At 43.7% G+C, this 23851-nt stretch overlaps 1 protein-coding gene across 1 annotated transcript in view; it reads left to right on the top strand.

Moving 5' to 3' along the window:
- The first annotated feature begins 914 nt into the window (after positions 1 to 914).
- The window catches only part of Swap70 (switching B cell complex subunit SWAP70), a 65124-nt gene continuing 42187 nt past the window's right edge, over positions 915 to 23851 (top strand). Inside the window, exons 1-2 of the mRNA XM_028875823.2 lie at positions 915 to 1116; positions 22183 to 22323. Coding sequence (XP_028731656.1) covers positions 1018 to 1116; positions 22183 to 22323 — 240 coding nt within the window. The 5' untranslated portion in view covers positions 915 to 1017. The remainder of the gene's footprint in view (positions 1117 to 22182; positions 22324 to 23851) is intronic.

Below are 23851 nucleotides of genomic sequence, written 5' to 3'. Positions count from 1 at the left end.
CGACCAGTGGTAAGAGATGTAAGTCAAGCAATTACAGCCAGGGGGTTACTTCTCTAGGTCTGAACAGGTTCTTTTCAGTGGGTTAACCATTCTCACTAGTAATGGATGGAGTGATTTGCTGGGGTTGACAGAGATTTCCATCCATGCAAGCACAATCCACCAGTGACAGCAGCATCACCTCTGTGGAACCCTTCCTAAGAGGTGAACTGATCCCGAGCGGCCATGGTTAGAAAGAAAAGGTTGTTGTGCAAAGGTTGTTGTGCTTATTATCTTCGTTTTACACATTTTTTAAAGTGTGTATGCGTGTCGGCATGCGGTGGGAGTCAGGAGACAACTTGAGGTAGTTAGTTCTCATTCCACCATGTGGGTTCAGGAGATGGAACTCAGTCTTCAGGTTTGGCAGCAAGAGCCTTAAATCTTATCAGCCCATCATTAACTTTTAACTCTCATTAAAACTTGTTGCCCTCCCAGAGGCCACTAGAGAGAGACACCAATGTACCTTTGAGAAATGCACAAACCAACTTTCCCCAGAGGCTTCGTTTTTGTTTCTGTCCCCTTCCTCATCCTTTCCGATTTGGGATTAAGCATTCCAGGCTCGCTCTGGGCATTTTCCGCGGTCTTGTCCAGCCTGAGACCATGACTCCCTCCCAGGACTGAACCAAGGCTCCTTTAATAACTATGAGACTCCCATAGAGGCCGCAGAGGCTGATCTCTCCAGTCTTCTGTGATCCTCGGGATGGGGGACATTTCTTTGGAGGCCTGAGCTGGTGTGGAAACCCACCCGAGGGACTTGGCATGGTGTTTACAAACCCATACTGGACAGAGGCGGCCGTCCCGGGGACCGGCGGGCGGGACGGAGGGGTGGGGCCTCCAGGGGGCGGCCCAGAGGGGGCGGGGTCTGCCGGGGTCAGGTGACCGCACGGCGGGCAGCGTCGTCTGTGGAGCTCCTGCTGGAGGCAGAGGCGCCGAGGGGCCGACTGGGCGGGCCGGGTCCGTCGTGGCAGCGCGGCCGGGGCCATGGGGGGCTTGAAGGACGAGCTGCTCAAAGCCATCTGGCACGCCTTCACCGCGCTCGACCTGGACCGCAGCGGCAAGGTCTCCAAGTCGCAGCTCAAGGTGGGCTCCGCTGCCGGCGCTTCCCGGGGGTGTGGGGGGGACGGGACGGGACCCGCGGCGGTGTCCGCCGGGAGGGGTGGTTGGGAACGCGGCGGGGCGGCGGTCCACACGCTTTCTTCTGGCCTCGGGACATTGCGCAGGGCCGGGCGCGCTCCTCCGGTCCCGCGACGGCTGAGACGGGTGCGCTCGCAGGGCCGCCGCGGGACTCGCAGGGCGTCCCTCTGACGGGGTGTCGGGGAGCCCGGGCGCCTCCCCGCCCCGCGCCCGCAGACCTTGGGGCTAGTGAGAGCGCGTGCCGAGCAGCCCGGATCTTGCTGGCTCTCCCTGCAAAGGCCATTGCTTTTGCAGAGTCCTCGTCAGGGCTGCCCGAGGACCCCAGAGTATGAGGTACGCATAAAGGGACGCTTGTAAGTTGAGTAAACCCCAAAGTGGCGCTCAGCCAGGAGAAATTGGCAGCCTCTTGAAGAGTCTGAGATATAGAAACAGACAAGAAGAGCCATTCACAGGCATTTTTCAAATATACACATTTTGGATCTGAATGACTTTTTTTTTTTTTTTTAGCTTCTTCTGGGAAGAAGTTTCCGAAGATTGGGTTTGCTTTGTATATTTTGTGCAGTGAATGAGGAAGTTCTTTTCAGTTGAGGCTTTTATGCCAGTAGGATTTGGCGTACTCGCTTGTTTTCCTTTTGATCTTATTCATTAAATCATAGTCTAGAAGGGCCGATGGAAATTAGCCACATACTTTTACTTTAAAAATTAATATTTAGGGGCCCAGAGAGATGGATGGCTCAGTAGTTAAGAGCGACTGCTTTTCCATTGGACCAGAATTCCGTTCCCAGCACCCACGTGGGGAGGCTTACAACTGCCTGTAACTCCAGCTCCAGGGGCATCTGATGTCTCTTGCTTCTGAGGGCAGCAGCACTCATGTGAAAATGAGCAGCACGCATTCACATAATTTAAAGATAATATTTTTAAAAGTTAATAGGCGTTTCTGGTGTACAGTTCAGTGAGTTTTAGCACATGTAGGAAGTCACTATCACTGACTAAGATTTCATCAGTTCCTTCCCACAAAGCTTTGTCATACTGCCCTGTCTCCAATAGGCGGTCACCATTGATCTGTTCTAGTTTTTCTTTTTCTACAGCCTGATATAAATGGGATCTACTGAAGCTGGCTTCCTTTACTCAGATAAATGCCTTAGAAAGTAACCTAGCTTTGTGTTTTGTTGTTATTGCTAGGTTATTACACTGTATAGATGTGCCATAGTTATCTACTTACCTTTGAAGATTTATGTTTCTAGTTTACTTGTGCTTCTGAATAGAGCTGTATGACTATTTTTAATTTTACCTACTATTATAATTTTTCTATAGTGTGTAGCCAGGTCTTGTTTTAACCAATTTGACACCTGTCTTTTTTATTTTTATTTTTATTATATATATATATATTTTGGACACAGGGTTTCTCTGTATAGCCTTGGTATAACACCTGTCTTAACCAGAGTATTTAGGCCATTTATATTTAATGTAATGATTGATATTGTTAGATTTAGGGTTGCCATTTTATGATTTGGCTTCTGTTCTCTCTCTCTCTCTCTCTTTTGTTCTGTGTACTTAGAATTACTATTTTGCCACTTCAAGAGAAAGGTAGAAGCTTTATGCCATGTAAAATGCACTACCCTTTTTTCTTTGTGCATAATTGTCATACTTATTACTTTGTATACATTGGGAAACATCAATATTATTATTTTTTAACTTTCAATGAACTTAAGAAAATAGTTCATCTTTCCTCCATATAGTCCCAGGTTACCCCTCAATTTTGTTGATATGGTAGTTGAAGCTTCTAAAGAGTGACTTGTCCCAAGTTATAGTGTAAGCAGTAGCTAGGTTAGATCTAAGATTTTAACCTTTTTTTTTTTTTTTTTTTTTTTTTTTTTTTTTTTTTTTTTTGAGACAAGGTCTCACTATATAGCCTTGGCTGTCCTGGAACTCATGTAGACCAGGCTGGCCTGGAACTCACAAAGATCCATCTGCCTCTGCCTCCCTAGTGCTGAGTGTGCACCACCATACCCAGCAAGATTTTCACATTTGAAAGCCAGTGTTTCTTAATTCTCCTTCCCGCCCCCCTTTTCCAATTGAGGACATAGATGAGATAAAATTCTTTCATTGTACTCCATTAAAAATTTGAGGAAAAGAACCTAGGGGATTTTTTTTAATTAAATGGAAACCTCTGTTCTCCCCAGAGAACTTCCATTTTTTAAATGTCATTGTGTGTGTCTTTGTATGTGGGTGCTTACCTCAGCTTAGTTTCTGTGTCAGTGTGGATCTGGAGATCAGAGGACAACTTTCAGGAGTCAGTTCTGTCCTTCCATTGGGTGGCTTCCCAGGATCAAGCTCAAGTCATCAGGCTTGGCAGCAAGCACCTTTAGCCCACTGAGCCAGCCTGCTGGCCCCTTAGGGAGTTGTTGACAGCAACCTAGGCAGGAAGTGTATAATCTCAGTTCATAGTTTCAATCACATGTTGTTAGCACATCTGTGAAGTTGTATTTGGTCTCTCCTGTGTCTACATAAGAGACTTTGGATTAATTCAGTGTGTACATCTTGTCAGTGTTTTTAGAACTGAAAATATTTTAATTTAAATTTCTTCTTGGTGTTTTGATTATTTCATTGCTGAACAGTAGTGTTTTTCAATTAATGTATTGGTTTATTTATACAAAAATTTTTGTCTTCCTAGTGTGTATAAAGTACCATGCTAATTTAATAAAAGGTTAGTAGTTTTAGGCCTTTAGGATTTTTTTCCTCTGTATTGGGGATGGAACCCGGCATGCTAGGCTAACACTCTACCTCTGAGCTATTCCTCTAGCCCCATTTTTACTTAAAAACTCTATGTGTATCTGTGTATGCATGTGCTCCTGTATGTGTGGGTGCACATGGGTACATGGTTGCTTATAGAGGGCAGAGGGTAACCTCTGGTGCCATCCTCAGGAATGCCATGTACCTCTCGCAGAAGGTCCCTCATTGGCTTGAGCTCACCAGTTAGACTAGGCTGGTGGTTGTTGAGCTCTAGGGAATCCTCCTGTCTCCACCTCCCCAGTGCTGGGATTACAGCACACACCACCATGCTGGGTATTTTCACATAGGTGCTAGGGATTGAATTCAGGTCTCCCCACACTTACTGACTGAGCCACATGCACCTCCACACAGCCTCTGCTTACTTTTTTTTTTGTTGATTTTTTGAGACAGGGTTTTCCTCTGTGTAGTTTTGGTGCCTGTCCTGGATCTCACTCTGTAGACCAGGCTGGTCTTGAACTCACAGCTCTGCCTCCCGAGTGCTGGGATTAAAGATGTGCGCCACCACCGCCCTGCACTTATTTATTTTTTCACTTTTGTAGCTCTGGAAATTGAACCCAGGGCCTGCTGCATTCTAAGCAAGCTCTTTATCACTCAGCTATACTTCCATCTCTATTTATGTGTCTATTTATTTATCTTACTTTAACTTTATTTTTTTAGACAGAATCTTTGTATGTCGTCCTGAATGGGCTGGAACTGGCTGTGTAGACCAGGCCAACTTCAAACTTACAGCAATCTTCCTGCTTTTCCCTTTCAGGTGCTGAGATAGCATGTGGAAACCATGCCTGGTTTATCTTATTTGTCTGTTCATTAATTTATTTTATGTTTATTTTTAGTGCAGGACAATGTGGGGGAGTCAGTTCTCTCCTTTCACTGTGTGGGCTCTGGAGACTGAACTCCAGACCTGGTGGCCAAGCACCTTTACCCACTGAGCCATTTTGCTGGTCTACTTTTTGTTTTTTTCTTTCTTTCTTTTTAATTAAAGATTTTTGTACTAAAAGATTTATTTTTATTACTTTTAAATTATGTGTCGTTGTGTGAGTGCATGTGCCTAAGGAGGCCAGAGACATCAAACCCTCTGGAATTGGAGTTACAGGTAGTTGTGAGTGGGTGCTAGGAACCGAACTCTGGTCCTCTGCAAGATCAGTACATGCACTTAACTACTGAGCCATCTCTCTAGCCCTTCTCTTTATTTTTCAAGACAAGTTTATTTTATTTTTATGTTTTATGTGTATGGGTATTTTGCCTGTATGTATATCTGTGCACCACTTGTATGTAGTGCCTTCAGAGGCCAAAGGAGGGCATAGGACCCCCTGGGACTTGAATTACAAACAATGGTGAGCCATTATATGGGTACTGGGAATCAAACCTGGGTCCTATGGAAGAACAGCCAGTGCTTTTAACTGCTGAATCATCTCTCCAGCACCACCTTCATAACTAAAAAAAAAAAAGTTTGCTTATTATAATTGTGTGTGTGTGTGTGTGTGTGTGTGTGAGATATGTGTGTGAAATCAGAAGTGTGCATGCCATGGTATGTCTGTGGTGTTTAGAGAACAACTTTCAGGAGTCTTTTATCTCCCTCCACAGTGGGTTCTGGGGATTGAACTCATGTCTTCAGGTTTGCATTTCTGAGCCATCTTGCTGGCCTATCTTCATAATTTTTGGCACAGATGGATACATTCAGTAAGTATAGAACGGAAGCTTCTTGTGTTGGCATTGTGCGCAGTGCAGGTGATGTGGTTGTGAGACATGGGGAAAAAGAAATAGATAGGAGCCTTTGTTTTCAAAGACTTTAAATTTTGGCATGCAAATTAAGAGGGTGTGAAATCATTGAAAGATTCCTGTTTAGAGCCAGCTGTGGTGGCTCACGCCTTTCATTCCAGCACCCAGGAGGCAGAGGCAGGTGGATCTCTGATCTCTGTAAGTTTTTGGCTACCCTGGTCTACAAAGGAGTTCCAGGACAGCTAGGGCTGTTACATAGATAAACCCTGTCTCCAAAAAACCAAAAACCAAAAAAAAAAAAAAAAAAAAAAAAAAAAAGAAAAAGAAAAAGAAAATGCCTGTTTCTTCCTTCCCTCTGCCCCCTACCCATATAGACTATACTGCATAGATAGCTGCCCTATCTTAAAGACAAGAGGTCTAGTTAGGAATGGTGCCTCACACTTGTAATCCCAACACTTGAGAATCTGAGGAAGGAGGATGACTGCAAGTTTAAGGTAGTCCTGGCTGTATAGTGCTCCATGGTAGCCAGAGGGCCAGTGAGTTCCCAGACCTGACTACCTGAGTGTGGTTGTTAGGACCCCCCTGGTGGAAGAGAGAAGTGACTTCTGCAAGTTGTCCACGACCTCCACATACATGCAGTGGATTGGCATATATGATAGGAAGTGTAGCACTTCATATTAACACAAGATAGATATCATATCAGCACAAGAAGATAGGGAACACAAACAGTAGAAATGTCATTGGATAGAAGATTCTCAGTTTGAAACAAAATCCTAAGAAAAATTTAATAATGTAATGACATTATTTTGGTATTGCAACTATAGACTTTCACTGAACTTGTCAATAAAATAAAAATGTATGGGGCCTGGAGGGATGGCTCAACCGTTACAGAGCACTTTTAGCTCTTGTAGAGGAACCGGGTCAGTTCCTACCACCCACATACATGGTGACTCACAACCATTTGCAGTTCCAGTTCCAGGGGATCCAGTGCTCTCTTCTGACCTCTGTGGGTTCCCTCATTCACACAGTGCATGTACATGCATCCAGGGACACACATCTACAGATAAAAACAAGCAAATAAATATTAAGACATGGAACATGTCATTCAAAACCATGTGTGGCTTACAAGGTTGTGATATAGCAGTTGTTCAGCATTGTCACAGGGATGCTGCCTTGTTAAAACAAGTGGGTACATGGTCACTGCAGGTCAGTGGTCTTCAAAAGTCCCCTCTTCCCCACAAAGAAGGGAACCATTTCTGCCCACTTTAGAAGGCATCAGCTCTATTAGCCCAATCTATGATTATATTGTTAAAAGAAAGCTCATTATTTTATTCTAGTATTGATTTGGTGTTGCTCTGTTTCACATGTTAGAATACAGACAGATACTTAAGGGATTAAGTTCAGTTTCTTTTTATTTAAATTTTAATCATGGTGCTGGAGAGATACTTCAGCAGTTAAGAGTACTTGTTCTTGTCTGTCATGGTCCCCTCCCATCATTCCCCCCATGTCCTGTCGTGTCCCCCCCCAACTCACTATGTAGAACAGGCTGGCCTTGAATTCACAGAGATCCACCTGCCTCTGCCTTCCCAGTGCCCTTATTATTATTTTTAAATGTGAGATAGTTTCCTGTAGATTCCATACTTTCGGAGACTTTAGTAATCTGCCATTTGAAATAGACATTGTTTTTAGGTCATGGTATAAGTTCTCAGAAGTCATAATTGAAATAGGTTTGGGTGTATTGTTTGAAATAGAGAAAATAATTACTCTTTTATTATATTTATTTGTATATTTATTTAGGTGAGGTGTGTGAACAGGTCACAGTGTGTACACAGAGGTCAGGGGACAGCTTTGGAGGGTTGGCTCTCTCCTTTTAGATGTGGGTCCCAGGAATCAAACTCAGCTTGTCAGGCCTCTTGGCAAATGTCTTTCCCCACAGAACTACCTTGCTGGCTTCTGATTATTCTTTATTCTGCGGTTATTTAAAAACTACCATCACATTAGTTAGCATTTCATTGGTTGTTCCTTGCTAAGAATTATATATAATGCCAGCACACAATAATAAAAGTTACTGCTTAATTATTTAAGAGGAACTGTCATAGTTCATCTGTACAAAGAGCCTTTACAAAATGAAAAGTCTCTTGGCTCACACTAGTTCTCTGCCTTGACACTCCTACCAGAGTTCACAATGTACCTTAAATTAAGACTCTTGTTGTTATATAGTGATTATATAGTTATAAATAGTGTTATAAATGTTTTTCTCTTAAATATAGCAAACTCGTGATATTTTTGCAACCTTTATTATAAAGTTTAGTTTGCAATTACGGCTTCAGTGTGAATTACATGTTAGTGCTGGAAATGCCTTAAAATAAGTGTACTGGCTCTGTTTTGTTTTGTTTTGCTTTTTTGTTTTTAGAAACAATTACAGTGAGGATTTAAGTAAAAATTACTTTTAGAGGGACAGTGTTTGTAGTTTGCATCACATTTTCTTTCTTTCTTTCTTTTTTTTTTCTTTCTTTCTTTCTTTCTTTCTTTCTTTCTTTCTTTCTCTCTCTCTCTCTCTCTCTCTCTCTCTCTTTCTCTCTCTTTCTTTCTTTTTTGGTTTTTCGAGACAGAGTTTCTCTGTGTAGCTTTGGAGTCTGTCCTAGAACTCACTTTGTAGACCAGACTGGCCTCGAACTCACAGAAATCCACCTGCCTCTGCCCCTCAAGGGCTGGGATTAAAGGCGTGCGCCACCATCTCCCGGCTGCATCTTATTTTCTCAATGATAGCTATTCATTCATAGTCTCCCCCAGTAGGGACTCATTCTGTAACCCAGACTCACAAATACATCTGTGTTAGCCTCCCAAGAGGTTGGATTACAGGACTGAACCATTAGGCTCAAAAGATTTTGAATCAGTTGTTTTTTATTCTTCAACTTGGTGTTGGTTTGCATAGCTTTTGAATAGTATCTTGTATTTTGTTCCCATGTAGGCATCTAGTTTCAAAAGTTTTAACCTGGATTGTTAAAGTAATTGACCAGGCAAGAGTAATCAGCTGTAAACAGAAGGAAGCAAATTATAGAGAAGGCCTTACTTTGTGTGGAACTCAGACACAAAGCCGTGGTTAATTCTCATGTACTTGGCATGAATAGCATTGTGTTCCTAATCCTGCAGGCTGTGTTTTCCCTGCTAACCACTGCGGTAAAAGCTCTTTATGTTGGGAAATCAAAAATTCTGATTTTAAAAAGCAAGGTTAGGGGATTCAAATGGTAAGTGAGCCTCCTGAGAGGCATTGTAAGCCAGCACAGTGGCAGTCCCCGCTTGCTGTTACAGCACCCCACAGTCTTGAGACTGGAGGCTTGAGAATGAGAAGCTGGTTTGCATTACATGGTGAGACCCTGTCTCAAAGAAAAAAGTCTTGTAAATAGTTTTAATCTTTTACCAAAACAAACTAGTAAAGATAGCTCTCCAGCCGGGCGGTGGTGGCGCACGCCTTTAATCCCAGCACTCGGGAGGCAGAGCCAGGTGGATCTCTGTGAGTTCGAGGCCAGCCTGGGCTACCAAGTGAGTTCCAGGAAAGGCGCAAAGCTACACAGAGAAACCTTGTCTCGAAAAACCAAAACCAAAACAAAACAAAACAAAAAAGACAGCTCTCCAAATAGAAAGAACAAGAGATATTTCCAAATCTTACAGTGGATAGGAGTGAGCTATGAGTTATTCCTGTTCTTTGCTAGAAAATGTGCAGTGTGATAACTTGGAAATTTTGTGTTTAAAAAAATACATGTGGAGGGCTTAAGAAGGGGGGCCTGATGCCTTCTTTTGACCTCTGTGGGCTCCAGGCACACACATGGTGTACATATATATATGCACTGATGCACATAAAATAAATAAATCTTAAAAAAAATGTAAACTCTTGTCTTATTGAAGATAATACTCGAGTCTCAGGGCACTGTTGGTGTTGTCCGTCCACCTTAGCCCAACATTTCTGATCCTAAAACTCAGAGCTCACAACCTGAGCCCCTTCCTGTTTCCTTTGGGTCTCACTACTGTCCCACGGGGACATAGTAACGAAGCTACAGGTATCTGCTTTCTAAACTGGCCACCACTGGCCAGGTATTTCTCATTCCTGCCCAGCAAGGGGATGTCCAGAACCTTCCTCCTGTCTGTGATCAGTAGTAGCTCAGAACAGCTGGGTTCTCTTTCTCACGTCATTCCTACCTCACCACAGAACCTGGAGTGTAGCCTGTGTCTCAGCACCTTTATTTTTTGTCTCACACTCTAGTCCACTGTGGCCTGGAACTTCCTGTATAGCCCACACTGGCCTCAAACTCAAGGTGATCTTCTTTCCTCAACCTCACCAGTGCTGGCAGATTATAGTACTGAGCTATAAGGCCTAACTTTTTCCCTCTTGAAATGGGGTTCTAACTGTTTTGCCCAGGTTGGCCTAGAACTCATGGATTCACAGAATCCTCCCTGCTCAGCGCCTGGATAGCTGGGACTAGGGCATTCTTCACTTCTTCACAGTCTTTCTTTCACTCCAAGTCTACTTTACACTGCAATTCTCAGCAATTGAGAGGAAAAACATTTCCTAGAAATCTGCATATTATTAACTTTCTTATAGGAAGAAGAAAGGTGGTTTAGGAGTAGTTCAGTAGTTCAGTAATTGGAGAAAAAGTCTCTTTCATCTTAGAACATTTCCAGGCCTCCTGTGTCTTTTGCCTCTTTAGGAATAATTAGCTTTGGCATGTTTGGTTTGGATTAGAAGACTGGTATATGTGTGCATGGTGGACTAGCCAGAAATGACACTAGATGGTAACAAAGCTATTCTGGAGCGAGGGAGTGTGCGACTTAGTGGTGGAGTTCTTGTCTAGTATACAGGAGGCTTTTAGTTCCAGACCTCCTACCCCCCCCCCCCCCCCCCAAAAAAAGGTAGTTTTGGTTGTAGAGACAGCTTTGGAAAGTATGACCTTTTCATGAATTATGGAAGAGGTGGTTCAGTCTGCCCTCAAGGAGTATAGCCCCAGCAGTTCTTTCTAATCCTAGGATGATGCATGCTCAGCAAGGTAGCTGTTATGCTGGAGTTGAGAGACAGCTGTGGGCAGCTGTCATGGGTCTCAGTGATAGACTGAGGACTGCTGTTTGATACAGACTCTGATAGGTTGGGCTGGATAAAATTCTGTAGTCTTTTACTTGGGTGACTTTCTTGTTAAATTTTTTTTTTTTGTTTATTTATTTTGTGAGTGGGGGGTAGGTATGTGCATGTATTGGCATGCACATGGAGATCGGAGGACAACTTGCAGGAGGTCATGCTCTGTTTCCACCATTGGGTTCTGGGCATGGAACTCCTCGGGGTGAGAAGCTTGACATCAAGCTCCTTCCTTAGCCACAGAGCCGTCGTTCCAGCCCTCTACTGCTGCATTTTGTCTGTTAAATGGGGAGATTAAGACTTAGGGTCCTTCTCCCTCTCCTGCTCCTTATCCTTGGTTTTTACTTTTTTTTTGTTTTTGGGGACAGGGTTTCTCTGTGTAACAGTCCTGGCTGTCCTGGAACTCATTTCTAGACCAGGCTGGCCCCCGGGTTTTTACTTTCTTGGCTTCTGTTACTTGTGATCAGTTATAGCCCAAAATATCAAACGGAAAATTCCAGAAATAGAGTTCACAAATTTTAAATAACTTATTATAGTATATTGCTGTAATCGTTCATTTATTATTATTATTATTATCTAAGTTATTTTTAACCTTTTTTTGGTTTTTCGAGACAGGGTTTCTCTGTGTAGCTTTGCGCCTTTCCTGGGACTCACTTGGTAGCCCAGGCTGGCCTCGAACTCACAGAGATCCTCCTGGCTCTGCCTCCCAAGTGCTGGGATTAAAGGCGTGCGCTGCCGCCGCCGCCCGGCTATTTTTAATCTTTTGCTGGGCTTAATTTGTAAATAATTTTTTTTTTTAAAATTCGGAGCTGAGGACCGAACCCAGGGCCTTGTGCTTGCTAGGCAAGCACTCTACCACTGAGCTAAATCCCCAACCCCTGTAAATTAAATGTTATCATTGATGGATGAGGAAAACATGGTATATATATGGGGTTTGGTACCATCTGGGGTTTCCTGCATTTTGGGCAGCTGTTGGAAGGTGTCACCCCGAAGACTAGCCAGGAGGCTGGTTAGGACAGCAGTCATATCGTAGGCACCACATGAGTCCGAAGTCAGTAGGAAGGCAGCAGAGGGAAACCTCAGGCTTGAGATCGCGCTCCTTGCTTTACTATACACCGTGGCTTCAGATTTTCCTCCTGGAGAAGAGGGCGCTACATTGAGCTACCTAATTTCTCTCTCCTATTATAGAGCCCTTCACCATACTCTTAATTTTTATTTTGTCCTTTCCTTAGAAGTCTGTACTTGAGGTCTCTCCCACGCCCATGCAGGGATCAACCCCAGGGCATCCTGCTTGCAAGGCAGGCACTATTTTAAGGAATGAGACTGCCTCACTAGATCTCAAGCTGATATATTATGCTTGACTAGTTCTAGCAATGTTAATAACTAATAATTCTGAGAGTTATCTGAAGTAGAAATTGCAGTTAAAAGTTCTTTCTGGAAGTATAGTAAAATAAATTAAAAGGTGCACATACGTGTAAGGATGGTAGAGAAGAAAAGAAAAGCATCTTGAAAAATTTCACGTATCCTTGCCTTTGTTGGCTAGGTTTCTCATGAAGTACTTGAAGTACTTTGTTAGTTTTTTTGGGTTTGCACAGATGGATAAAAGACGCTGTCTTTAAGGAATGCGCACAGTGGTGCAAGTCACTGTTGGAATAGTCTTCTCACGGATGGCCTTTTTTTTTTTTTGGTGGGAGGAGGACAGGATGTCACTCTGTAACCTGGAGCTCATTATGGGATGCAGATTGACCTTCAGCTCTTGGCTGTCCTCTTGCCTCAGCCTCCTCAGTGCTGGAATTAAAGGTGTACACTGCCACATTTGGTGATTATCTTTTCTAATACTCCTTTCCCAGTATCTATGCGTACATACGTGTGTGCAGATACCCAGGCATATGTATGTATGCACTATATGTAATATATATATTATAAAATTTGAGACAGACAGACATGCTTTTATGTAAGTAGGATCTTATTTTATGTGCTTTTGTGACCTCCCTTCTTAAGCATTGTGTGGGGAGCACCTTTCAACATCGTGCCTCACAGATACAAATCCCGTCCTTTATAATACTTGTGAGCTGTTCCATAGTGTTAATGTATTGTTTTTTCATTCGTAGATTTTTGAGATGTTTTTGTTTCCTTCAGCCATGCTGCTAAGCGTGCTCCAAAGCATAGGTCACCTCTCGGTCATCTCTGCTCCAAACAGTAATCATCTGTCCCCGCCTGTCCGTTGTGCTGTAGTCCGGACAGCGCCTCCGCTTTCTCCAGCCCTGGGCATTGGCAGGTCAAAGACTGAGTCTGTAAGCAGCCGATGCTGTGTAGCTGTTTAAGTATCGGGTGTTACTCAGCAAAAAGGAAGTGTATTTTAATCCATAGTAGTAAGGTTAAGTGTTTTCCTATTTATTTCTTCACTGATTTATTTATTTTTGAAGTAAAAGGGTAGGAATTGATCTTTCTGTAGTACACTACAAGCTATGAAATCACAGAAATAAGAAGTCAGCTGGGCATGGTGGCTGGCACACTCTGGTAATCACAGTACTTGGTGGTAGAGGTAGAAGGATCAGGAGCCCACAGTCACCCTTGGTCAGCCTGGGCTTCAGAAGACTGTGTCTCAAAAACAAAACAAAAACCAATATCCAGCCAGCCAAAAAAAAAAAATCCGCTGGGCGTGGTGGCGCACGCCTTTAATCCCAGCACTTGGGAGGCAGAGCCAGGCGGATCTCTGTGAGTTCGAGGCCAGCCTGGGCTACCAAGTGAGCTCCAGGAAAGGCGCAAAGCTACACAGAGAAACCCTGTCTCGAAAAACCAAAAAAAAAAAATAAAAAAAAAAATAAAAAATCCAACAACAAGAAGAACATCAACAGTACTCCCTCCAAAACCATCACACAACAGAACAAGCACAGATCAGAGGACAGTCTCCATGCGGTATGCATAGTTTAGAGCTTCTTTTTGAGATAGGGTCTCACTAGGTAGCCCTGGCTGGCCTCGAACTCACAGAGGTCTGCCTGCCTCTACCTTCTGAGTGCTGGGATTAAAGGTGAGTGCCGCACACATAGCTGTAACTCCTTAACTGTAGTTTCCTTGTAAAAACTACTACTACCCTAACAAACCATGTTTAAAACGTTCTTTTAAATATAGACAGACGAGGGCTGGTGAGATGGCTCAGGGTGAAGGTGCTTGCCGCCAACCCTGATGACCTGAGTTCGGTCTCTGGAATGCTCCTGGAGCACACGGGATGGGAAGGGGAGAGCTTAGTCCCCCAAGCTGCCCTCACCTCCCTGCTTCCACCATGGTACCCGTGTGCTTTCCCTCTTCCCAGGAGATAATGAAATGTTGAGAGCCAATGCGGTGGGTCAGGAGGGCTGGCTGGGGAGCCTGACAGCCTGTTCCATCTCTGGGACTCACGGTGAAAGGAGAGAACCAACTACAGGTTGTCCTCTGACCTCCATGTGTGCTGTGACTTGCACACCCTCTGCCCCCCCCACCACATGCACAATTAATGTAATAAACAATTAAAGATGTAGAGAGATGGTAAGACATACCAAAAATCACAACAGCCAACTTTAGGCTTCAGTTGTCCAGTCTTAACCTGAACTTAGAAAATAGCTTATATATTTTTTTAGTCTTCAGTTTCCTTTGTGAGTTTAATATCCATGCCCATTGCTCATTTTCCTATTATATGTTCCTTTTTTTTTTTTTTTTTAAATTTCTAAGAGTGGTTCGGATATTGTGGCATTAGCCTTTTTGTTTGCTTGGATATCTTTTTCTTGAAAGAGAAATTTTAAGACTTATGAGATGAAATTTACCAGTGTTTTCTAGTAAATTGTTGATGAAGTTAATGAACTTACCCAAATAATTTATTAAAGGCTTTTCATTTAGAATGCAATTCATGGGCACATTCATGGTTCAGTGGTGCATTGTCCATGGACAGCATCAAGACATGGTCTGGGGTTAGATACCCTGCCTTACTCTATCTCTCAGGGTTGTGCTTCTGCTGGGTCCTTCCCTGGCCCCATGCTAGTCATTTTGTAGCACACCGAGAAAGCAATAGTAAGCTGAGCTTTCCTCCTCTGCTGCAGATAGCATCTGAGACCCCACCGGCATTGGGAGCAGAATAAATGCTGTGCAGGACTTCGCTGGGCAGGATGGGTGGTGAAGATGTCCTCAAATCTATGAAGAATGACCTGTGCTGAAGGGGGTGGGGAGGAGGAGGGTCGAAGGCATGTTTTTAGTGTAGGTCATCATGTGGGACAGTCGGGAGACTTGGGTTCTAGTCCCCGCTTTGTTACACAGCATTGGGTGACTCAGGTCAAGTCTTGGGCCTCAGTCTTTTCATCTGTGATATAAAGAAGAGAAAGCTGAGTGCGGTTGCTTACACCTGTAAGTGCCAGCACTTAAGAGGCGAGGAAGCAGGATTGCCCTGAGTTTAAGATCTTCTTCACAGCAAGACCCAGTCTCAAAATCAAACCAGAAAGGGGAGTGAGTGGACTTTTAAAATGGTTGTCGTTATTATTAAAATATGAAGAGTTTTCCTATTGAGAGTACTTTTAGAAAGAACTCCTTCATCTGTCATTGAAAGCATTCTGGATCTTGCACAGCATGTGCTGTGGGTATGCGGTGAGGGCGAGAATGCCTGAGAAACAAATGTGTAGAGTAGTGTAGTACACGCGTTGTGGATGGCCTGCGCTACCCAGCTCGAGCAGAGACGTTTGGTTTGGGGGTTCAGGAAGAGCTAACACTCAGGTAGAAATGGAGGTGGATGGAGCTCACTCAGGGAAGCCCAGGAGAAGGGGAGCTCCAGGGTTTGCCTGAGATCTAGTGTGGGAACTTGCTTGGCTGGGTGTGCAGTGTTTGTGCGAAAGCGCCAGGAGAAGCTGAGACTGGAAAGGTGAAGTGAGCTAGCTTGTGGGAAGACTTAGTGTGGAACTCGGTACTTGCTGGCTTAATTCTGAGTCTAATTCTGTAGACTTTCGGTCATGTTCAGACAATGTACTGTAAGTAGCATTTGAAGATTTATTTGGTAAAAGTGTCTAGGATGGTAATTGATTGTATTTGGACTGAGGGTTTTTTTCTTTCTTTCCTCCTTTTTTTCTTTCTTTCATTTTTTTTTTTTTTTTTTTTTTTTTTTTGTTTTTGAGGCTGGCTAGAATGGAGATTATTGAAGTGAAGCAGGCAAGACAGAGCAGGGATAAGCAGGAGGAAAAGCTGTTGGCAGGAAGGGAAAATGACTCCATGGGAAAGGGGGCAGGACTTCCAGGAGACAATGCCTTTGAGGCAGGGCATAGTCCAAGTAGGAAGTTGGTCATTCTGGCTTATTGTTAGGAAGAATTTTCTGGTAACTTGCCATTAGCTTGAAAATTTATAAGTCAGACAGGAATTTTCGTGTTTTAAAAAAGATCACCCATTATGAATTACAGTTCTGTAATTGTGCTGGTGCAGACAAGTGTTTGGAATAGAGGTCCCCACCCCCTTTTCAGCGCTGAATCTTGCCCATTGCGCACATCCTGTAAAGGGAAACGTGTGTGACTCGGGGGTACATTTCAAAGAACCCTTTAGAATCTCTACATCTTTGGGAGGAGGAGGGTGAACATTCAGCAGTAGTGTGTGCGGTAAAACCCTATTTAGTCGTCCACCATCCTTGATTTCGTTTTTATGATCGCTGGGGCAAAATGCGTACAAGGATAAATGCAAGCCACGAACAGAAGTCACTAACACAGGTCATCTCAGAGCAGAGGCCCTGCAGGGCCACAAGCAGGCTGCCATCAAGGGCCCAGAGAGATGAACTTCTGGCATGGATGTGGATATTTTATTGTGTAACAATGATTTATTCTTCAGATGAGAGGGCAGGGAGCAAAGTTGCTTAGCAATCATGTGGGTGCTGAAAGAATGGCCTTTGGAGGAGCAGGCATTTGAAGTGGGATAAATTCAGCTTTTTCAAGCAGCTTGCAAAGACTCCGGTTAGAGCAGCTCATGCCAGTCCTTTTACAAATTAGGGACTTGTAGTCTTTTTTGCTTCTGATTGCTTTTGTTTGATCTGTTTTTCTGCTTTCTCATGTGGAGAAAGGGCTAATGCTTATGGGAGTGGGTTCCTCATAAGCCTGTCCTGGGAGAAGAGGGTTTCCACCCAGATTGGTTCTTGGTTTGTAGTAGTTCTTCACCATAGGGCTTGACTCAGCTCTGCTGATGCCAGTCATCTTGCTGGGCTCTGGGGAACTGACTGACTGGTGGGGCTAAGGGAGCACTAGCCCACCCCTGCAGCCTAGACACAGCATGAAACACGTGTCTTTGGGACGTGTCTTTTCACAGGCAAGGCAGTCTACCAGGAGAGAGAAGGTGCCACAACAAGGAAAGACTAGAGTGATCGGTTTCTGCTCTAATCCCAGTGTCATGACATGCAACATGGATCTGGGCACACCTTCTAGTCCCCAGGTTTACCTTCATTTGTAAAAATAGCTACTTTTCCTCGCAGTATTTAAAGTAAACTAGTGGACGGTGTGGGTCTACTCTAAAAAGCCCTGGTTGCTGTGGAGGTTTATGAAGCTTTCCCATCTTTTTACTAGCTTGTATTTTGGGCATAAGATTTTTACTTTTTTTTATATATAATTTAATTTAATTTTACATATCAGCCATGGATTCCCTGTCCTCCCCCCGTCCCGCCCCCTCTTTTTTTCCTTTTTAATGTGTATGTGTGTGTACATTCACATGTGTGTGCCCATGGATGTGGAGGTCAAAGGAGAACCTCGGGGTGTCATCTTCAGGAATAGGTTAACTTCTTTTGAGACAGGGCCTCTGTTGTCCTGATACACACCAGTTAACCTTGACTGGCTGACCAGCAAGCCCCAGGGATTCCTGCCTGTCTGCACTCCCATCCCCGCCCGCCCGGGCTGGGGATACAAGTGTTATCCTAAGTAGCATTTTTTATGGGGCTGGCAATGGAGTTCAGGTCCTCATGACTGAGAGGCAAAGACAGTTTACTGACTGAGTGATTTCATAAGCCCTAAACTTTGATTTCCTTATACTCTTTTAAATTAAAAAAAAAAAACAAAAAAAACAAAAAACAAAGCAAACCACACACACGAAAAACAAAAAAGGGGATTGTTTAGACTTTTAAAATAATTGTTGATGAAAGATAATACCCCCTTTAAAAGTTTTTCATTTAGCTCGTATTAACTTTTGTTGTTAACTCTTTGAAGACTACTTTTTCTAAGTCTTACTGTATAATTAAAAAAAGAAACGGTAACAAAACTGAACCATTGATTAAATGATCACTCTTTTCGGAACTGATTCATGAAATGAATTTGGGTTAACAATTAAGCATTGGGGTTTTTCCTTCCAAAGTTTAGATGTAAGCCCAGCTTCTCATTTTATATTGAGGACACTGAGACCAAGCCAGCCACATTACCCCAAGGCCTGGGTCTCCTCCACAGTGCTTGTTACTGTAGTGTGATGAAGTGTGGGAAGGTTGTTAAGAAAACTACCTCAGGAGTTGGAGGTAAACACAGCCGTCCTTGTGTTTACCAAGAGTGCTGGCTGTTCAGCTGTTCAGTGCTGAAGTCGAACGTTCTCATCCAAATCTTCAGACTCATGGGGCAAACTGGGCGTCGCCACACACAAACTGCAAGCAGCATTTTTTTTTTTTTAAAGTAGGCAGACTGATCTGGTTTATTAGGGAAAGTGAGAATTCCTGAGTGTGGGAGGGGCAGTGTGAGAGGAGTACCCAGGGGTAGCATTCTTTCAGAGAACTGAAAAATCAAGTTTATTACTAGACAGTGCTGGTTTACTAGCCTTAGTCAAGAAAATTCTGTTTAATCTCTTGGAGCTAGTACTTCCTGTTTCTAAGATGAGAAGGCGATAAGATCGCGCCCAGGGCCCATGGCAGGACTTCAGTGGAGTCCCTGAAGCCCAAATGCAGTGTACAGGGTGGGCACGGGAGAGGCTGGTGTTTTCTTAGGGCTTTGCTTTAGGTTTTTAAATTTAATCTTACTTTTAAAAATATTTAAGAAAAATTTATTCATTTTATTCGTTTTATTTTGTGTGTGAGTGTTTTGCCTGCATGCATGTCTGTGCACCATGTGTGTGCTTGGTGTCAAAGGAGGCCAGAAGAGGGCATCGGGTCCCTTGGAACTGGAGTTAGGGATGATTGTGAACCATGTGGGTGTTGGAAATCTAACCTGGGTCTGCAAGAGTGCTCTTAGTTCCTGAGCCATTGTCTCCAGCTTGAGAGCTTTGCTTTCATCAGCTGTCTTTCACGTCCTGTTCCTCCATCCAGCGTGTTCTCTCTTCGTCTCTTGCTACTCAAAAGTCACCCCTATTTATCCTTTTTTTTTTTTTTTTGAGGGCGGTGGGCCTCAAATCTCAAATGTCCCAGGCTGGTCTTGAACTCAGTATTTGGTTGTGGATGACTTTGAACTGATTAAGCTGACTTGACATCTAAGTGCTGTGTGTGGTGTATGCCATCCTGGGCATCAATCCAAGGGCCTTGTGCATGTTAGCAAAGAACTCTCTGCCAACTGAGCTGTTTCCCCAGCCCCCCCCCAATCTTTTTAAAAGTGTGTGTGTGTGTGTGTGTGTGTGTGTGTGTGTGTGTGTGTGTGTGTGTGAAGGGGTGGTGGTGGTGGTGGTTTATATTCACATGAGTACATGCACATGTGGTGGCCCAGAGTTGATGTTAAGTATCTTCCTTGCTCTGCATTCTGAACCCCAAACCAATTCCAGCTAGTCTGTGCAGCCAGCTTGCCCCCAGGATCCTCTGTCCCTGTCCCCTGAGTGCTGGGATTACAGGCAGCTGCCGTCCCTGCTCTCATAGGGCAGGGGTTACAAGCTCCTGTACCCACACCCTGCCTTTTTATATGGGCGCTAGGATCTGAACTCAGGTCCTCATGGCTGTACAGCAAGCTCTCTGAGCCATCTCCCAGGCTGTGATTAGGCAAATTTTTTTCTTCTTGAATTTAAACAAAAGAAGAGGTACAGAGTATGGGTATATAGTTCAGTGTGGTAGAGTGCTTGCCTAGCATGTATGAAGTCCTGGGTTCAATTCCAAGAATAGGAAACAAGAAACTATACAACAAAAACAAAACTTTTTTTTTTTTTAAATTAATTAATTTATTTTGGTTTTTCAAGACAGAGTTTCTCTGTAAAACAGTCCTGGCTGTCCTGGATCTCACTCTGTAGACCAGGCTGGCCTTGAACTCACAGAGATCCGCCTGGCTCTGCCTCTTGAGTGCTGGGATTAAAGGCATACGCTATCACCGCCTGGCCTTTTTTTAATTTTAAAGACGCTGCTGTGAATCCTTGCCTTCTGTCCCTGGCCTCCCATCAACCAAATCCATTCCCTCAGCGTTATTAGTTTCCTTTGTATTCCTTCAGAATTCCTTATTTTTTCCTCTCCTTTCATGTATCTTTTGACATGAAGACTATGCCCTTAAAAAAATGTGGTTTACCTTAGAGTTGTTCTCATATCAGTACACAGTGAGGTCATCGTGATTTTAACATTTTATAGACACACCATAATTTAACCAGTGGTTGGGGATTTTTACTTGGTAAAGTCCCAAGTGATTTTTATGTTTAGATGGTCTTTGAGCCTGATATGAGAACTTTTCTTTGTCATTTTAAGCACTCTACAGTCTTGAAATCAGTCCGTACAAAACCTCTTTGGGGTGATTAGGGTATATTTGGTAGAAAGAAGAAAACATATATTTAGGATTTGCTGACTGAGGTGTGCAAGGCTGCATGGAGTCCCCACTGTGTTCCTCTCAGAGGCTTTACTGGCAAGTACACGGTCTGTCTGAGGGACACAGCCTGTCTTGTAGGGCTGGTAGAAGTCTGCACTGCTGGGCTTATGACCATTAGTAAACTGACTTCCTTAAAACCGGTAGAGCGTGTATGAAAGGATCTCCACACAGATGACGCTTTGAGAAGCAAAACCAGTATAGAAAGAAGATATGCAAATGTTCTTTTTATAGATGAAGAATTTTAATCTAAAAAATCCTAACTGAAAAAAAGGTGACTTCTTTAATGAAATTGAAGATGTTTATGGAGATGCATGTGGCTCTTTTTTTTTTCTTTCTGAGACTGGATTTCTCTGTGTAGTTCTGGCTATCCTGGCACTCACTCTGTAGAACAGGCTGGCCTTGACTCAGAGATCCTCCTGCCTCTGCCTCCTGAGTGCTGGGATTAAAAGTGTGCTCCACCAGCGCCCAGTGAATGGGGCAAAGAGTAGTTGCATGTTTAGTATTGAACAAATAGGAAATATATTAACCTCGGATTTGACACCTAGGAAGGTTTTGCAGTAGTTAGAGAGTACAGCCTTGCCTTTGTAATGTGACCTGTTTGGAGTGGACAAATGAAGTGGAAGGTTCTGGAGTTTTAATTTAAAATTTGAGACAACTGAGTTTGCTGATTCTCTTGTGGGTGCTGAAGTGTGCACTTAGGTTACATAGCAGTAGTCCTTTGTGTATGCTTTGGGGTTACAGCTTCTCCCCTCCCCTCCCCTTCCTTCCCTCCTCTTCCCTCCCCTCCCCTCCCCTCTCTCCTCCCCTCTGTACTCCTCTTTGTCTCTTGGTGAGGGTAGAACCTGGGCCTCTGCACAGTAGTCAAGCACTCGACCACTGAGCTGCGTCTCCAGCTCCTAGACTTCTTTTTCTTTGTGTATCTGTGATTATTCTTCCCTTTTGGTTTTGAGACAAGAGATAGCCTAGTCTGGCCTGAAATGTGTCACCCAGACTGACTACAAACTGACAGTCTTCTGCTTAAGCCTCTCAAGTGCTAAGTGCTGCGTTACAGATGGGTTATGACTGACTGACAGTCTTGTGTCTTTTTACACCAGTGCTAAACTTAGCCTAAAATCATAACAGTTTAGAGGTATTAGTACACTTACAGATTAATAATTAATATTTGATGTAGTCACATAATAATGTGGTCCTTTCTGTATAATGAATGGGAACGCTTGAGTCCAGAGCAGTTATGTCTTGTCCAGGTCAAACACCTTCTCTAAAGTGCTTTATAGCATTTTGCCAGGTTCTGTCTGTAAACAAGTTCCGATGGCCAAGTTGCTTGACATGGGGGAAAGTTTGATTCTGAACACATTCTGTTGCCACTGGTTCCTTTTCCTCCCTAATGTGGACCAGTTAATAAAAAACCTTGTATGGAGCCTGGCTCATAGCCAGCAGATAATATATAGACTTGTTTGAAGTGAAACAAAACCTGGAAGGAATGAAAGCGCTCCATCAGTAACACATAGAGTGCTTGAGCCAGACCCTATGTTTGCTAAATTTTTCTCGTCTTCTGCTTAGGGCAGAGACCACTATGTTGTGTTCACATGGTTAAGGGGTATTGGTGGTAAGTGGGTGTCTTTACATTATTTTTTTTTCTCCCTCTCTTAGGTCCTTTCCCATAACCTGTGCACGGTGTTAAAGGTTCCACATGACCCTGTTGCCCTTGAAGAGCACTTCAGGGATGATGATGAGGGGCCTGTCTCCAACCAGGGCTACATGCCATATTTAAACAAGTTCATTTTGGAAAAGGTATGATGCTAACCTTTTCTCACCTACAGCTTTGCTTGCCTTGTGTGCATCAAATGGACCAAGGCAGTCCTTTATTGGTGAGTGCGTTAAAAAGCTGGGTATGAAGCCAGGTGTGGTGGCACATGTCTTTAGTCCCAGCACTTGGGAGGCAGAGGCAGGCGAATCTCTGAGTTTGAGGCCAGCCTGGTCCACAGAGCAAGTTCCAGGACAGCCAGGGCTACACAGAGAAACCTGTAGGTGGAGTTTTCCTGTCCGGCAGCTGCTCCCAAATAAACACACAGAGATGTAATATTAATTATAAATGTTTGGCCAATAGCTCAACCTTGTTACTAGCTAATTCTTATAATTTAAATTAACCCATTTATATTAATCTACATTCAGCTATGTGCTGTTACCCCTCTTTCATCTTGCACCTCCTGTTTCCTCTCCATGTCTATCTGGGGACTCCTCTGACTCTGCCCTTCTTCCCAGTGTCCTTTAGTCTGGTTCTCCTGCCTGACCTTATCCTGCCCAGCTATTGGCCAGTCAGCTTCTTTACTAAGCCAGTCACAGTGACATATATTCACACAGTGTAAATGAATATTGCACAGAAACCCTGTCTCGAAAAACAAACAGACAAACAAGAATGAAGCTGGGTGCCCGAGGCCTCAGGAGATGGGAAGGAATGAGGCTGGGCTCCTCCCTTCCTCCTCTCTCAGGCTGACACTTCCAGGTTGGTTCCCTCTTTGAAATAAAAAATGTGTTTGTGTTACTCTGTGTCTGTCTTCTCTCAGGATGCTTTATTTATCCTGGAAAATATGGTTTTCCAGGTGCTGGCAGTGGTTGTTAAAGAACGGGTATGATGGAGTTAAATACGAATACCAAAGGGGATGGTAATTCAGTAGTTACTATGTAGATCTCACATCTCCATCTTAGACTTTTCAAGGGTTCGCTTGAAATCTTCCCCTGGGTTGTATCCTAAGATGTGCACGAGTTCCTTTTCCTGTTGCTATAACCAAGTACCCGACAGGAAGCAACTTAAAGAGGGAGGTACTTACTGTGGTTCATGGTTTAATGTGACAGTCCATCATGATGCAGAAGGCTTAGCAGTAGGAGGGGCTGGGGCTGGGGCAGCAGGAGTATGAGACTGCGTGCTCACATCTGGGCAGACCAGGAAGCGGATTAGAGGGAGGAATGATCGCTAGAGCTCAGCCCACTTTCTCTCTTTTCCACTTTTTACTAAGTCTAGAACTAAAGCCCATGGGATGGTGCCAGTCATATTAGGATGGGCCACATCTCCCTTCAGCTATGGGATGGGCCACTCATATTAGGATGGACCATGTCCTTTCAGTTAATCCTCTCTGGGAGTGGCATCACAGACATACCCTAAGGCAGCAATTCTCAACTGGTGGGTCATCCAAGACCCCTTTAGAGGTAGCATATCAGATACTTACATCATGCTTCATAACAGTAGCAAAATTATAGTTGTGAAGTAGCAATGAAATCATTTTGTGGTTGGGGGTCACCCCAACATGACGAAGTATTAGAG

This window comes from Peromyscus leucopus, chromosome 1 (genome assembly GCF_004664715.2).
Source record: "Peromyscus leucopus breed LL Stock chromosome 1, UCI_PerLeu_2.1, whole genome shotgun sequence".
NCBI classification, from domain to species: Eukaryota; Metazoa; Chordata; class Mammalia; order Rodentia; family Cricetidae; genus Peromyscus; species Peromyscus leucopus.
Note: the sequence above shows the minus strand (reverse complement) of the source record. Positions and strands in the feature narration are given on the sequence as shown.